Here is a 15,076-nt window from a genome sequence, read left to right as displayed (position 1 = left end):
CCCAGCCTTGGCTTTCCTGTCTGTGGAGGAGGGACCGTGACACCCCCTTTGCTGAGTGCCGTTGGCTCTCAGTGGTGGCAAAGGGAGGGGGCTCCAGCGGCCACTGAGGCTGGCCTCTGTCCTGTGTACGTGTGTGCCTGCCTTCCAGGCTTTAAGATGTGCGTCAGCGCCAGCAGCAGCCACGATGAAGCCCCAGTCCTCAGTGACAAGAACCTGGACGTGCCCAACATCATCATCACTCCCCCGACGCCCACGGGCGTGACGCTGCCAGGGGACCCCCAGCAGACAGGTGAGGCTGTCCTGCCAGCACTGCCAGGCTGGAGACGGCTCACACGTTCCTCCCTGCGCCCCGGGCCCAGTTCATGTCCCACCTGCCGTGGGGTTTATTAAAATATCCGCTCAGGTTTGGGGACGCCCCACTGAGGGCCCCTCCCCAGGACACCAGCCCAGCAAGACCCCGTGTGCTGAGTAATTATCTAGACGACCTTGCGGCCTCCAGGGACAGGGGATTGGAGGACTGGGCTGACCGCCACGCTGCATGTTCTCCAGCCAGGGAAACTGATGGACACGCCTTCCCCTGCCCACAGGAGGACCGTGCTCCGTCTCCCTGGCTGCAAACCTTGGGCTATTCAGGAGAGGCCTGGTCACAGCTCATGCCCAGGGTGCGGGTGGACCCTGGGCCTTCCAGACACAGCTGGATGCAGGCAGGGAGGGGACCACACACACGTCAGGGAGAAGCCAGACAGGTGCCCCCTGCTCTCGGTCCATGCCACTGGAGCTGTTTAGGACCCGTTGTCCTCCAAGCAGGCAGGTGCGTGAGAGGGAGCGCTTTCAGGTGAGACGGGCACTGGCGCAGGGGCCTGTCCTGCTTTCTCTAACAACCAGCCACAAGCAGAAACAGAGTCCTACCAGAACAGCCTCCATCCACCCAGGGCCACAGCCCCAATGACCCCACGAACACCACAAGGCCCCTAGCATGGCAGGCTGAGGGCCGCCACGTTCTACCTGCAGCAGCCATAAGCCTACTGACCCTTCCAAGGGTCTGACACCAGGTTAAGGCTCCTACCAGCCTCAAGTGGCTCTCGTCCCAACCCTGAGGGCTGTGAACAGTGTCCCTGTCTGTCGTCTAGAGAACAGGTTCAGACAGGGTCCATGACTCAAGGGCACACAGCCAGGCAGAGAGGAGCAGTCCCTCTCCGAGCTCCTCCTGCACCCGGCCAGTGTCCAGTCACAGGGTGTGGGCGGCTGCAGCCCCAGGGCTTAGCTCTGCCATCAGGGCCTTCAGGCCCCTCCCCTGTACAGCGGGCCCTACTGCCTTCCCCACTCCCAGGGCTGCTGGGACACTCTGTAAGGTCTGCAGGGCGGCCTGTCAGACCTGAGGCCAGGCCCCAGGGAGGTGCCCATATCCTGACAGAGGTTTTCTTGGGGTCTCGGTGGCTCCGAGATGGGAAAGTCCAGGGCAGGGACAGGCATCCCCTCTCATCTACTGTGTCAAGCTCAGACTGTCCTTGGCTCTTCCCTGGAGAAGGGGGACCGGCAGGGAACCCTGGGAGCCCAAGTCCTGCCTGCCCCTTACCAGCTGCAAACCGTGAGCCTCGGTTTCCTGACTGAAAAGTGGGAGCCCAGGGGAGCCGGAGAGCAGAAGGCGAGGTGGGTCAGGCCCGTGGGAAGCGGGGGCTGAGCTCTGGTGCCCCTGGTGCCCGTTATGGAGAACAGACATGGGCCTGGCCAGGCCCTCCCAGGCTGCTGGGGTCACTTCTCAGCCACCCGGGGCTCCCCAGCAGCAGCCTCCTGGACCCTGATTAGCCTTCTCTGCTGGGCCTCAACTTGTCCACAAAACAAGGGGCCACTGGGCTCCCCCAGCCCTCCCCAGTGAGGCTATGCCAAGAAGACCCCCAACCCCAGGACCTCAGCAGACTCCAAAGGGCAAGGCATGGAGATGGGCCAGGGGGTGCTTGGGGTCCCCTCTCAGCCTCCAGCGACATCACTGCCCAAATGTGGGGGGAGCTCAGGGCAGAGGCTCGGGGCCCCCTGCCTCCTGGCCTGCAGCTCACAGGGAAAGGCCTGGATGGGGTGGGAGAGGGTCCGGATGTTGACCTCTCTTTCTCCTAGTCTGGCTGGATGAGACGGGGTCCTGCCCAGATGATGGAGAGATGGACCCTGAAGCCTGAGGAGGAACTGCAGGTGTGCTGAGCCACTGGGTAGGGACCGCAAATCCTGCCCTGGACAAAGATGGAGCAGCTGGAAGAATGATGTATCTCAGGCCAGAGGCCCACAGCCTCCATGCTCTCCCTGACCCTGGTGTGGCGAAGGGAGGGGACCCTGTCCTGTGGCCATGGTGATGCCTGCCAGGGTGCCAGAGGAAGGCCATCTTCCAAATGAACACGCACTCCCAGGGCCCTGGCCCCTGAGGGCAGCAAGAACTCCTCTCCAGTGGAGCGGCTGCCTTTCTTACAAGCTCCAGAGGTTGAAGCAGATGCCGCAGTGATTCATGGTTTCTTTTTTGCATTGTAAATAAAGATCCTGGGAAACAGTGATGAAGGCTCTTGCTTCTCGAGGTGGAGATGGAGCGGCCCAGGGATCAAGGTCTGGGGTGTCCAGAGGCTCGCTGGGCAGGGGGAGCCATCTGGCTGTGACGGGCCCCAGGTGCTCTCCAGCCCTCGATGTTCACACCACCATGTAGGCTCAGGGGACTGAGAGCACAGGCCCTTTCTGTGTCTGGGTCCTTTCCTATGGCTTCCACCAGAGGCTGTGTCCCCCATAGCAGAGCCTGCAAGGATCAGGTACACGGAGTGACTTGGAGGAGTCCCAGCACACGCAGGGGCATGGGGAGTCAGCTAGGGGCCCCAAGACCCCCTCAGGTCTACTCCTTCACTAGGGGACTGCCTGCTGGAGGTGTGGTCTGGTAGGGCCAGGAGAGGCCTGGAGCAAGCTTCCCGCTGTCCCTTTCCCTCCTGACAGTGTGCAGGACACACCATGGAGTGTGGCCGGTCAGGAGAGCTGCCCCCAGCCTCAGGGGCTGGAGTCTCTTTATTAGGACTCAGTTGTGTGAACGGGTGACCTCAGCCTCCAGCCCCTCAGAGGCCAAGCTGATGTCACATGGCTGGAGGCCCCTCAGCACACCCTCTATGCAGCCAAAGCCCCAGGTAAACAAAGACACTCAGGGGACACGCCACACACGAACACATTTCACCTCTGGGCACATTTCTCCCTTTATTACTTGAGAAGAGGCAAGAAGGGAAGGACCCACAGAGGAGTGATGGAGCTGGAGACCCTGGGGACACCTAGGCTGAGGTCCCCTGAGGGTCTGGGGGTTGTGAACCCCTCACGTCCCCCCGTTTAGGGATGAGGCAGCAGCCTGCACCTGCCACCTCGCACTCATGCTGGGAACCTCCCAGCCCTGCCAGGCTGGCCCCCCAGAGGGCAGTGCTGGATGCCAGGCCTTGGGGATGTGGAGGGCCCCAGGGTCAGGACGGCTGCCTGGACGTGTGTCCTGCACATTGACATAGGGCCCAGCCTCAAGCCCCACGCCTGGCTGAACGGCCTGGAAAGGACTCCCGCTGAGCAAGCGCAGCAGTCCTGGTCCTGCCTCCAGCCCTCCAGACATCTGCACACGTGCAGCCCCCAGGTCGGTTGTCAGAGGCAATGGAGGCCTGGTGGGCGCCCGCCTTCTCCCTCCGCCACCCTCCTTGGGTCTCAGGAGCCACTCCTTTTCTCCCACAGCCTGGGGACCCTAGAGCAGCCTGGCTCCTGCATCCGGGCTCTTTGGCCTTATTTTTCTAGCTTGTGAATGAGGCTTCACCTGCACCACGGAGGACGTGGAACCTCCGCACACAACACAACCAGCTGAGCTCGTGCGTCCACCGTGGAAACCCCTCGGGGGTCAAGAGAGTGGCTCTCACCAGCCCACGGGTTTTGCTGGACCCTTGGAAAGGCCACCACTCTCCCAACCCCTCCTCTGTGGATCTGCCTGTCCTGTGACACTTCACAGAGATGGAGTCACAGCGGTGGCCTGCTTTATCCATGGCGCTGTTCCAGTCCACGGTGCCGCTGCAGAACCCCTTCTGCTGGGTAGTAAATATCAGCAATTCACTCCTCACAGCTCTGGAGGCTCAAGTCTACGACAAGTTGTCAGCAGACGGGGTGTGTGGCGAGGCCCGCTTTCTTCTTCAAAGATGGTGGTTTGGGGCTGGGCTGTGGCTCAGTGGTGAGCGCTCGCCTAGCACACGTGAGGCCCTGGGCTGGATCCTTAGCACCACATCAAAATAAAATGAAGGAATTGTGTCCACCTACAGCTAAAACAAAATGCTAAGAAAAGGAAAGATGGAGCCTTTGCCCTGTGCTCTCGTGTGGTAGGAAGGGCCAGGGAGCTCCTTCAACTTCTGTATGAACACTGATGCCATTCCTGAGGGTGTCACTTAGGACTTCTTGTCCCCAAGGCCCTCCTGACACTCTCCCTTTGCCTGTTAGCTTCCAACATACTGGCATTCAGACATTCAGTACAGCAGTGACTTAAGTGGCTTGATTAAAATTGGTTTAAACACAACAGAGAGTTACAGCACAGAAGGACAGGGAAGGTCAGCATAGCCCATTGACTGGGGAGCTAATAGCGGGAGGCGGCCACCTGCCCTCCTCCTGCCCACCCGCCCCTCCGCTGCCCTTCCTCCCGCCGGCTCACCTCTCCCACTGCCCCCAGCTCCTAGCTGTCTGACGGCCTCTTTCTGCTTTCAGTTATCCACGACTTGCAGTCCACTGAGTCCATGCCTGTCCTCCTGCCCTGTCTGCTCCAGTCTGGCTTCGACCGCCCTGGTTCTGGCCTTTGCCGCTCACCAGGACTGTGGCAAGGTCACTAGCCCATCGCCCCTACCCCATGTCTCCTCTGCCTCTGTCCCTCACTCTGTGCCAGCTTAGTATCACTCTGCACCACCTGCTTAGCAGGCTCCCAAAGCGCCCAGTGACGGAGCAGAGGCCAGCGCTCGCCTCGCTCACCTTCATTCCAGCCAGCCCAGCTCCTGGCTTTTCCTCGGCACATTCCTCTTGTTTTGGTTATTGCCACAGAGCAAATAGCCTCCAAAGTCAGTGGTTTTGCTCTTAAAGCTGCAATATGGGCAGGTCTGAAGGGACAGCTCACCTTTGTTTTGTGAGACACCAGCTGAGACGTGTCATCTAGCTAGGAGATCGGCTTCCAAGAAGGCACACCTACGGGGCTGGGGATGTGGCTCAAGCGGTAGCGCGCTCGCCTGGCATGCGTGCGACCCGGGTTCAATCCTCAGCACCACATACCAACAAAGATGTTGTGTCCGCCGAGAACTAAAAAATAAATATTAAAAATTCTTTCTCTCACTCTCTCTCTCTCTTAAAAAAAAAAAAAAAAAAAAAAAGAAGGCGCACCTAGAGGAGTATCCACCTACTGCATGGCTGACAGGTGGTCCTGGGCTCTTGGTTTCTCTCTGTAAGAGCCTCGCCAGGGGAGTGTGGGCTTCCTCACAGATGGCAGCCCAGCTCCACGCACGAGCATCTCAAGAAAACCAGGTGGAACCTGGTGTCCGAGGTTGCGATGCATCTCTTCTGCTGCAGGCCCCGGCCTCTCTGGGTTCAAGGGAAAGGAACGTCAACACTACCCTTGATGGGAGCAATGTCAAAGCACTCTGTAAGGAGAGCGTGTGGGGTGGGAGATGCCGTGGCCATGCCACGGTTCTACAGTGTCCCCCAAAGTTTGTGTGTTGGAAATTCACCCCCACATCCATTCGCTCATGGTATCTGGAGGTGGGCCTTTGGAGGTCACTTGGATCAGATGAGGTCTTGAGGGTGGCTTATCATGGCATCAGTGGCTTTATAAGAAGAGGAAGAGACACCAACTGGCTTGCTCTGCCTTGCCACGAGGTGCCCTCCGCCATGGTGGGATGTGGCACGAAGCCTTCACCAGTTTCTGGCCCAAGACTCTTGACTTCTCAGGCTGCAGAAGCATGAGCCCAGTACTTCCCTGCTCTTTCTAAGTCACCAGCTGTGCTGTTCGGGCATAGCCACAGGCAGGGCCTGGGCGGCTCACACACTCTCTGTGCAGGGTATTGTTCCCCACTCACAGAACTCTCCTGGGAACCCTCTGGGACAGTGTGCCTCAGTTTCCTTTTTGCTGGGATAGTGCGCATCATGAACGGCACCCCCGACAGAGTCAGTGGATGGAACAGCAAGCTCTGGTCCCCACTCGCTGGTGTGCATGTTGGCCGTGGCCCTGCTGGAGACTGTGAAGCACTGGGTGCTGCCGGGCTGAGCCTGAGTTCCAGTTCCCTCCTTGTCCCCTTGTTCACTGACAACCCAAGTGTGCTCCCTCGGGGACGTCGGGTGCAGAGCACAAGCTGAGCCACGTGGCGGGGCGGCCTGTGGCCATGGCCTGTTCATGCTCCCCTGGCCCAGCTAATGCTAGGAGGCTGCAAAGTCTCCCAATGGAGAAGGGGTGAGAAACTGCATTAAAGAGAGAGGCAGGCGCTGGGGACGAGAATCTCCACGAGGAGACACTACTGTTGTTCTCGTTTGATGAATGAGAACTCGAGGGACCTCAAGTTTCCATCACTTACCAAGGTCACCCAAGGTGACAGAAGTGGGAGACAGATCCAGGGAAAGGCTCTGACCAGCCTCAGGAGTCGGCCCTTCTTGCTCTTTGGATTGGCTAAGTCAGCTTCCCCTTCTCCTGGCTTCTCGGAGCCCCTCACGTCCCCTGGGAAGCCACACTTGACCCTTGGCCCCATCCTGCTCCCTCTTCTGCCCTGGACGCTGGGTCCCAGGGCTGGGCTGAGCCGCAGGCAGGGAGGAGCCCCCACCTGAACTGGCACTGCTGGAGGGCCTCGCACGCTCAGCCCCGGCCAAGGCTAGTCACGCACTCCATCCTGGCTGTTAGTGGTGGCCATGGCAACAGGGCTGAGGGCTGGGAGCTGGTCAGGCTGGTGGGGTTCACAGAGGCTGCATTGCCCAGGAGGCTAGGTCTGGCTCTCTGTCCTCCAGGGGCCCTGAGTGGGCTCCTCTATCTCCTGGAGAGGTATCCTGGGCCCAAGGCACCCGCACCAATCCTCTTGGTCTCTTGTTGCAGTTTGCCAGTGTTCCCAGGGTTCGGCTGCTCATTGGGGAATGGGGACAATGACATGGGGGCCAGTTGAGGGTGTGAAAGTGGGGCAGGTGGTGAGAGGGAGTGCTCTGGAGCAGACCACCTGGGATCATACCTGGCGGTGCTCCTGCACTGACTCCCACTCACGGGACAGCAGCCTTCTGCTGGAGTGCCGTCCTGCTCTCCAGGGCTTCCTCGGTGCAGTGGCAGGTGGGCGGTGGGCTCCTTGAGGCTGGGCGGAGCAGCAGGCAGCTGACATGGGGAGCAGCCCTTGTTCATGTGGAGGGGCTAGTGGATAGTACCCCAGCTTCCTCAGAGGTGGTGGGCAGCTGAGGGAAGTCCCGGCTCCTCGAGCTGTCACCTGCCCTGGTGGAGATCCAGCCCACGTGCACCGACCGCTGATCCAGGAGCTCTGAGGTGGGGTCTGCACTTGGGCCGGCCTCCCTCCCTCCCTCCCTCCCTCCCTCCCTTCCTTCCCTCCTTCTGTTGTCTGTTTGCAGTGCTGGGGGGGGTCCTAGGGCTTGGTGCATGCTAGGCACTGAGCTACAGCCCATGTCAGCTGCGCATCTCTGACCTGCTCCCGGGGCTCACACCGATGGTCCAAGAACCTCACTTTGAGCAGCCAGGCTTCAAGCCTGCTCACTTACCTGAGCCCATTACCCTGAGCTGTGAGGAGACCTGACTCCTGCCTTGGCAGCCCTCCGCCCTGCAGGGTGCTTCCTGGGATAGCCTTGGGGACAAAGTCCCTCCACTTGGCTCCTTTCTTGGGGCCTACTTCCCAGCCCAAGACAAGTCCCTGCCTCTGTTTATCAGCTGAGTGGCCTTGAGCGAGTCATCTGCCTCTCTGGTCTTCAGTTCCTCAGTCTTGGAGTGGGGATGATGACCAGGCCGCGGGAGGGCTGAATGAACGAATGCACACAAAGACCAGAACACACTGACCGCGGGTTGAGGAGCCTCTGAGTGGTAGCCATGAGCTGATGTTCACACAGCTGTGCTGGAGAAGGTCCACAGACGGCCAGCTTGCCACAGCCACACTGGGCCTCAGTGGCTCCTGTAGGAACCAGAGACTACATTAAGGCCAGGAGTTGGCACAGGTGGGTGGGTGCCTCCCTGGGGCTGGTCCAGAGTGAGGGTTTAAAAGGGAGCAAAACGCCACTCCCCGGTTCCTAGCGTCTGAGTCTTTTTATCCCTTGAATCATCCAGGAGGAGGGGGTTGCTCAAAGCTGTAGTTGGTTTCTCATTTATTTTTAATGCCAAAACCTGTATACTGATTAGAATCAACAACCAGAAACCTGGGGTACGGCTGCCCTCGGAGCACGTGGGGCTGGGGGTGGGGCCGCAGTAAGTGGAGAACAGGAGGCAATAGAGGTGAACCAGACCTGCTGCGTGGGGCTGTGTCCAGGCTCCAAGAGACAAGGAATGTTCTGGTCTTGCAACTCAGGAAGCCTGCCGTGCTCCTCCGGGAAGGAGCTGGGGGGAGAACAGTGTGAAACAGATGGAAATGTAATCTTTTAACGACAGCAGCAGATGGCAGAAAGTCACCAGAGCGAATTCACAGCGCGTGGCCCGCGGGATCGCCCGCCCAGCCAGAAAGTGCATGGTGGGCTGTCATGGCCGCCCCCTGCCAGGCCCAGGAGGCGCCAGCTGCAGGCAGAGCTGGGCTGTGGGAGGGCGGATGCACTGCCAGGCCCAGCCGTGCAGAGCCACAGGTGGATGGGAAATACCTGTGGCCACCTGGTGGAGTCTGGAAGTTTCCACGCCTGGCACGCACAGCAAGTGGGCTCTGGGTTCTGACAGGCCCACTCTCCCCCCAAGCCGAGCCATCACCACCACTCTCCTGCCCTGGGTGACTACTGCTACAGCACCCCCCCTCCACCCAGAGATCTCATCTAAGATGCACAGGACCACATCACCCCCGCTCCCCACCTCATGCTTTAAATGGTCCTTCTGCCCTCGGGATCCAGACCAGGTTTTTGAAAGCAGCTCATGAGGGCAACCCCTGGGATCTGGCCCTGCTGTCTTTGCCTTCACTGCTGCCTTGCAGAATACCAGGCTCAACAGGGACAGCAATACCTGTTGGGCTGTCGAGAAAGAAATTCCACCAGCGCTAAGAGCCGGCTTCACTACGCACTGCCCACTGCTGTTCCAGGCACCAGGTGAGACCAAATTTCAGCAAATTGGTAACAGATGAAGGGGTAGGCCCACCCTATTTCCGGCTGCCGCTGGCTGGAATAGGCCCATGCTGCCAGCTGGCCATCCCACCTTACAGACTGAGGAGCAGGGGCATGCAGGGTCACCTGCAGGGAGCTGTAGGCACTGTTGGCCCCTGGGCTGCTGGACAGGACAGGGAGCGCAGCTGGGAGCCCCGCTCAGCACGAGGGCCTGGCTCCACACACACCGGGCTGTTTCACTGAGGTAAGAGAAGGAGGGTTTTCCATTCTGCATTGGTTTTCTGCTGCTGTGACTATATTTCCAGCCCTGACCTTATCTAAGTGACACAAGTGCCTGCTGCTCACAGCTTCCCCCAGAGACTGCAGGGGGGGCCTGCCCTGCATCCTGACTGGGGTGTCAGAGACTCCTGTGCCCAGGCCCACACCGGGAGGCTCCAGTTCCTCCTGTCCTGTCCTGGTGAGGCCAGGTGGCTGCACCGCACGGACGGGCTGCTAGCCAGGGAGGCTCCCACTCCCAGTCCATCAGAAGATTCCTCACTTTGCTGGCCCACTGGTCTCTTCCCTAGGAAACTCCAGACCTCAACAAAGATGAAGCAAGCCCACACTAAGACCCTCTGCAGGTGGACCACAGGGTGTCCCAAACACGCTCAGTCCCCGAGGGGCCTGGGTCACGCTCATGGGTGGTTCTCGTCCCAGTGATGCCAGCCGAAATGTTGGACACAGGAGCCATCAACCCTCAGAAGATCCAGGCCTTGTGCTGGGTTGTACATACCACCTTGTAAAGCTGTCTCCACCCGTGGCTAGTGTCCACCACAGTGGATAGCCACAGCATTTCATCACTGTGGAAAGTCCTGCTGCTTTAAAAGACACCCAAGCTGATGGCTTGTGTAGAAGAGCTGTTTGCTCCAAATTCCCATGTAGCCGGGTGATACTGCAGCAATTGTCCTTGTAATTTTATTCAGTGCTGAGGATAAAACCAGATCCTCATGCCTCCTAGGCAGGTGCTCTACCGCTGAGCTACAGCCCAGTCCTTATTTATTTGGAACTTTTACTTATTTATTTATTTATTTACATGGTGCTGATGATCAAGTCCAGGGCCTCACATGTGCTAGGGATGTGCTCTATCACTGAGCCACAACCCCAGCCCCCTTTTATATTTTTTTGAGAGAGTCTTGCTAGGTTGCTAAGGCTGTCCTTAAACTTGCAATCCTCCTGCCTCAGCCTCCCAGGTCACTGGGATGCAGGTGGGTGCCCCCACACACAGCCTGATTATCCTAAAGTGAGGACTGTTTCTCGCAGTTCCAGGAAATGATGTTTATTGCTGTGTTTTGGTAGCTGGAGGGACCTGAGGGCTTTTTTTTTTTTTTTTTTTTTTTTTTGAGAGAGAGAGAGAGAGAGAGAGAGAATTTTTTAATATTTATTTTTTAGTTTTCGATGGATACAACATCTTTTTAATGTGGTGCTGAGGATCGAACCCAGTGCCTCGCACATGCCAGGCGAGCGCGCTACCACTTGAGCCACATCCCCAGCCATACCTGAGGGCTTTTAAAACAACCTTTCCATAACAGAAGAGTTGTAGAATCCAGAAGGGTTGCCAGCGGGTCTTGTGCATTCTCAGTTGGTCCCCCTGGTGCTCACCCTGTATCACTCTAGCACACTTTGTTACAATCCGTCCACCAGCATCGACGCACTGCTAACTGAGGCAGGTGCTCCTTTCACACTTCCTTGGTTTTTGCCTAGTGTCCTCATCTGTCCGGGGACCCCACTCGACACTTAGTTGTTTTGTCTCCCAAGGCTCCTCTGGGCTGTGGCTCTTTCCCACACTTTCCCTGGTTTTGATGACCTTGGCGTTCTGCGGGTAGTAGTCAGGTGTTTGGCAGAAGGTCCCTCCATTGGGATTTGCCTGATGTTTTTCTCATGATTCTACTAAAGTGACGGGTTCTTTGGGAGGAAGGTGCCAGAAGTAAAGTGCCCCTCTCTTCCTGTCTTATCAAAGGCGTGAACCAGCAATGTCACTGTCGCTGCTGACCTTGCCCGCTGGCTGAGGTGGTGTTTGCAAGTTCCTGCTCCGTACATTCTTTCCTGACTCTCCAGTTCTGCTCCCTGGAGGGAGGTCCCTGTGCACAGTTCCCCTGTGTAGTGGCTTCAGCTCCCCAGGGAGCAGCTCTCTGGGTGCATTATTTGGAATTCTGCATGGGGGTCTTGTCTCATCTCCCGCATAGATGAGTTCAAGGGTTTCTATCTGTATGGACTTGTGAATATCCGCCTAATGCTTTGGGTGATCATCCAACACACACTGATACTGTTTTGCCTGAGTTGTTCCAGCTTTCGCCATTCAGAGTTCTACCTGTGCCTCCTGTCCTTTTGGCATTGAACCAACACTGTGGGGTTCTCTTTTGTCTGTGGTGAGCACTTCCTTACTCTCTGGTGCTGTAAGATCTCTATGTTCTTTTGGTGTATTCCCTGACAATCCTAGAATTGGTCAGTTCTTCTTTCTCAAAGGAGCCCTGGCTGCTTGACTTGGAGGTGGTGTTAGAAACCAACATCTGGGTGTTGGGTGTGCTCATCTGCTGGGTGGTGCTGCTGCGTGGCCCCCTGGTGGCTACAGGAAGGAGATGCACACTAACGGTACATGTAAGGTGTTGAAACCCATGTGTTGACATATTCCTAGGTACAGCAGTCCCGCTTCTGGGTACAAATCCAAGGGAATGAAACCAGTACAGGAGAAATATCTGCACTTCATGCTCACTGTAGCACCATTCAGAAGAGAAAAGATACGGAATCAACCCAAGTGTTCATCAATGGATGAATGGATATTTTTTTTTGAGAGAGAGAGAGAGAGAGAGAGAATTTTAATATTTATTTTTTAGTATTTGGCAGGCACAACATCTTTGTTTGTATGTGGTGCTGAGAATTGAACCCGGGCCGCACGCATGCCAGGCGAGCGCGCTACCGCTTGAGCCACATCCCCAGCCCATGAATGGATATTTTTAAAATGTGGTATTCATATACAGTGGAATATTATTCAGCCTAAAAAAGCAGAAAATTCTGTCATTTTCAGCAACATGTATGAACATCATGCTAAATGGAATAAGCCAGGCACAGAGGGATGGCCTCTGAATGATCTCACCTATATCTGGAGTCCTCACAAGTTGACAGCATAGAAGCCTCTGGTTTCCAGAGGTGGAGGGTGTGGAGCAACTGGGGGAGGGGACTGTTGGTAGGTGAAGAGGAGTGCTGGTGGCCAGGCACAGCAGAGTGACTGCAGTTACAGCATGTAGTATGTATTCAAAGTACCTAAAAGAGAGGGGTTTTATTTTATTTTGGGGGGGGGGGGTGCTGGGCATCAAACCTAGGGTCTTGTGCATGCTAAACATATACTCTTATCACTGAACTACACCCTCAGCCCAGAGACTGGGTCTTACATAGTCTTATCACAATGAAGTACGTATTTGAGGTAACGTATATGTTAATTGCCCTTACTTGATCATTCCACAATGCATGCAAGTATCAAAATATCACCTGTTGTTCAGGGTCGCATGCCTATAATCCCAGCTACTTGGAGGGCTGAAGCAGGAGGATCACAAATTTAAGGCAGGTCTGTGCAACTTAGTGAGATCTTGGTCTCAAAATAATAAAAAGATTTTTAAACAGGGCTGGGATGTGACTCAGTGGCAAAGCACCATCAATACTGAAGAAAATAAAATACTTTCAATATGGAAGGAAAAAAACACACTGAATCCTATAAATATATACATATATACAATTATTGATTGTTAACTAAAAATAATGTAAGTCAGGCTGGATACTGTGGCATATGCCTGTAATCACAGGGAGGCTGAGACAGGAGGATCGTAAGTTCAAAGCCAGTCTCAGCAACAGGGAGGTGATTGGCAAACCAGTAAGACCCTGTCTCTGAATAAATTACAAAAAATAGGGCTGGCAAGTGGCTCAGTGGACAAGTGGCTCTGAGTTTAATTCCCAGTATCAAGAAAGAAAGAAAGTTAGGCATGGTGGCTTGCATTGGTAGATCCTGCTATTCAGGAGAAGAGGTTGGAGAATCACTTGGGCCACCAGCCTGGGCAACATATCAAGACCCTGTCTCAAAAAAAAAAAAAAAAGTAAGACACAAAAAAAGTATTATTGTTATTATTATTTGGTACCCGGGATTGAATCCAGCGGGCACTCAACCACTGAGCCACATCCTCAGCCCATTTTTAAAAATTTTATTTAGAGATAGGGTTTTACTAAAGTTGCTTAGAGCCTCACTAAGTTGCTGAGTCTGGCTTTGAGCTCACAATCCTCCTGCCTCAGCCTCCTGAGTGGCTGGGGTTACAGGTGCACCACCACGCCTGGAACGAAAATATTTTTATATGCACCCATGCCCATCCATATTAAGGCCGATGTGAGTTCACACTGATGCCTGTGGCTCCTTGCTGTGGGAACATGCTGGCCAGCTAGGGTGGGTGTTTTGCAGAGCAGGAAATCATGGCCACCCATCTTTAGTAGTATCCCATCTCCACTACTTCCGGCTCCCAGTGCTCCATTCCATTTGGGTTTCCTCTTGTCTGTTTATTGTAACATCACCACTCAGAGAGGCCTGGGTGAGGCTGGGCTTCTAGAAGACTCTCTCACTCCACTGCCTTGGTCCTAGGACTGGCTCAGAACTGGCTCAGAATTGGAGCCAATCCCTTCACTTCAGGGTTCTCAGTTGCAAAAACCTCCTGGAAGCTGGTTAAGTATGCAGGGTACCTGGGCCCACCCAGACTTACCAGTCAGAAAGTAGGAGCCTGGTGGGAAGATCACAAGTCCAAGGCCAGCCTGGGTAACTTAGTGAGACCCTGCTAAGGAAAAAAAAAAAAAGAAAGAAAAAAAAATATATAAAGGGCTGCAGATGTGGGTCACTGGTAAAGCACCCCTGGGTTCAATCCTTAGTACCAAAAATAAAAAAATATATAAAAAGGGGGGGGGAACCCAGGAAAACAAAAAAGTGTACTTTTTTAAAACAATTTTTTAAACTTTATTATTTATTTATTTATTATTTGTAAGTGGTACTGAGGATGGAACCCAGGGCCTTGCACACTCTACCGCTGAACCACAACCCCAGCCCCTCAACAGGGTCTTTCTAAGTTGCTTAGGGTCTTGCTAAATTGCTGAGGGTAGCTTTGAACTTGCGATCCTCTGCCTCAGCCTCTCGCGTCGCTGGGATTACAGGCCCGGCTGATTCCAGGACATCTCTGCCACTCCCCCCAAAGAAAACTGGTACCATTAAGTGCTCACCTCCCTCCCTCCCTCCCTCCTTCCCTCCTTCCCTCCTTCCCTCCCTCCCTCCTTCCCTCTCTTCCTCCCCTGGCAACTGTTAATTTTTCTGTTTCGGTGGATTTGCCAATTGATTCTGGACACTTCCTCAGGATGGAGTCTGCCATATGTGTCATTTTGTGTCTGGCTTCGTTCACGCAGCAGCATGTTTTGGAAGTTCATCCACGAGGTAGCTGTGCCAGGATTTCATGGAAAACACACACACACACACACACACACACACACATATATATATATATATATATAAATACCCCACAGCCTGGGTGAGCCACTTGCCCTCAGTGCATCTGTTGATGGACACCGGGTTGTTCCTGAGCTTTGGGCGTTTTGAATCCTGCAGGGCAAGTGTGAGGCATCATGACACCACCGCTGGGCACCCATAGGGTGCACACTACCCGGTCTGTTCTCAAGCCAGTGGGGTAAGTAGCAGCATTGCCAGTAAGGATGCCGAGGCTGGGGGACTCCGATACCTGGGCTTTGGCCACAC

The 15,076-nt window shown here is 55.4% G+C and overlaps 2 protein-coding genes across 2 annotated transcripts in view; one reads left to right on the top strand and one right to left on the bottom strand.

Moving 5' to 3' along the window:
* The window catches only part of LOC308637892 (uncharacterized protein C16orf74 homolog), a gene marked incomplete at its 5' end in the record, with an annotated part of 34,131 nt that extends 31,656 nt beyond the window's left edge, over positions 1-2,475 (top strand). Inside the window, 2 exons of the mRNA XM_081274734.1 lie at positions 149-289; positions 2,113-2,475. Of these exons, the coding sequence (XP_081130860.1) occupies positions 149-289; positions 2,113-2,171 (200 nt within the window). The 3' untranslated portion in view covers positions 2,172-2,475. The remainder of the gene's footprint in view (positions 1-148; positions 290-2,112) is intronic.
* Positions 1-15,076, bottom strand: part of COX4I1 (cytochrome c oxidase subunit 4I1) — a 327,664-nt gene that overhangs the window by 68,418 nt on the left and 244,170 nt on the right. The window lies entirely within an intron of this gene.

Source organism: Spermophilus citellus (genome assembly GCF_964194105.1).
Source record: "Spermophilus citellus genome assembly, chromosome: 18".
NCBI lineage: Eukaryota > Metazoa > Chordata > Mammalia > Rodentia > Sciuridae > Spermophilus > Spermophilus citellus.
The sequence above is the reverse complement of the archived record's forward strand: the minus strand, read 5'-3'. Positions and strand labels throughout refer to the sequence as shown.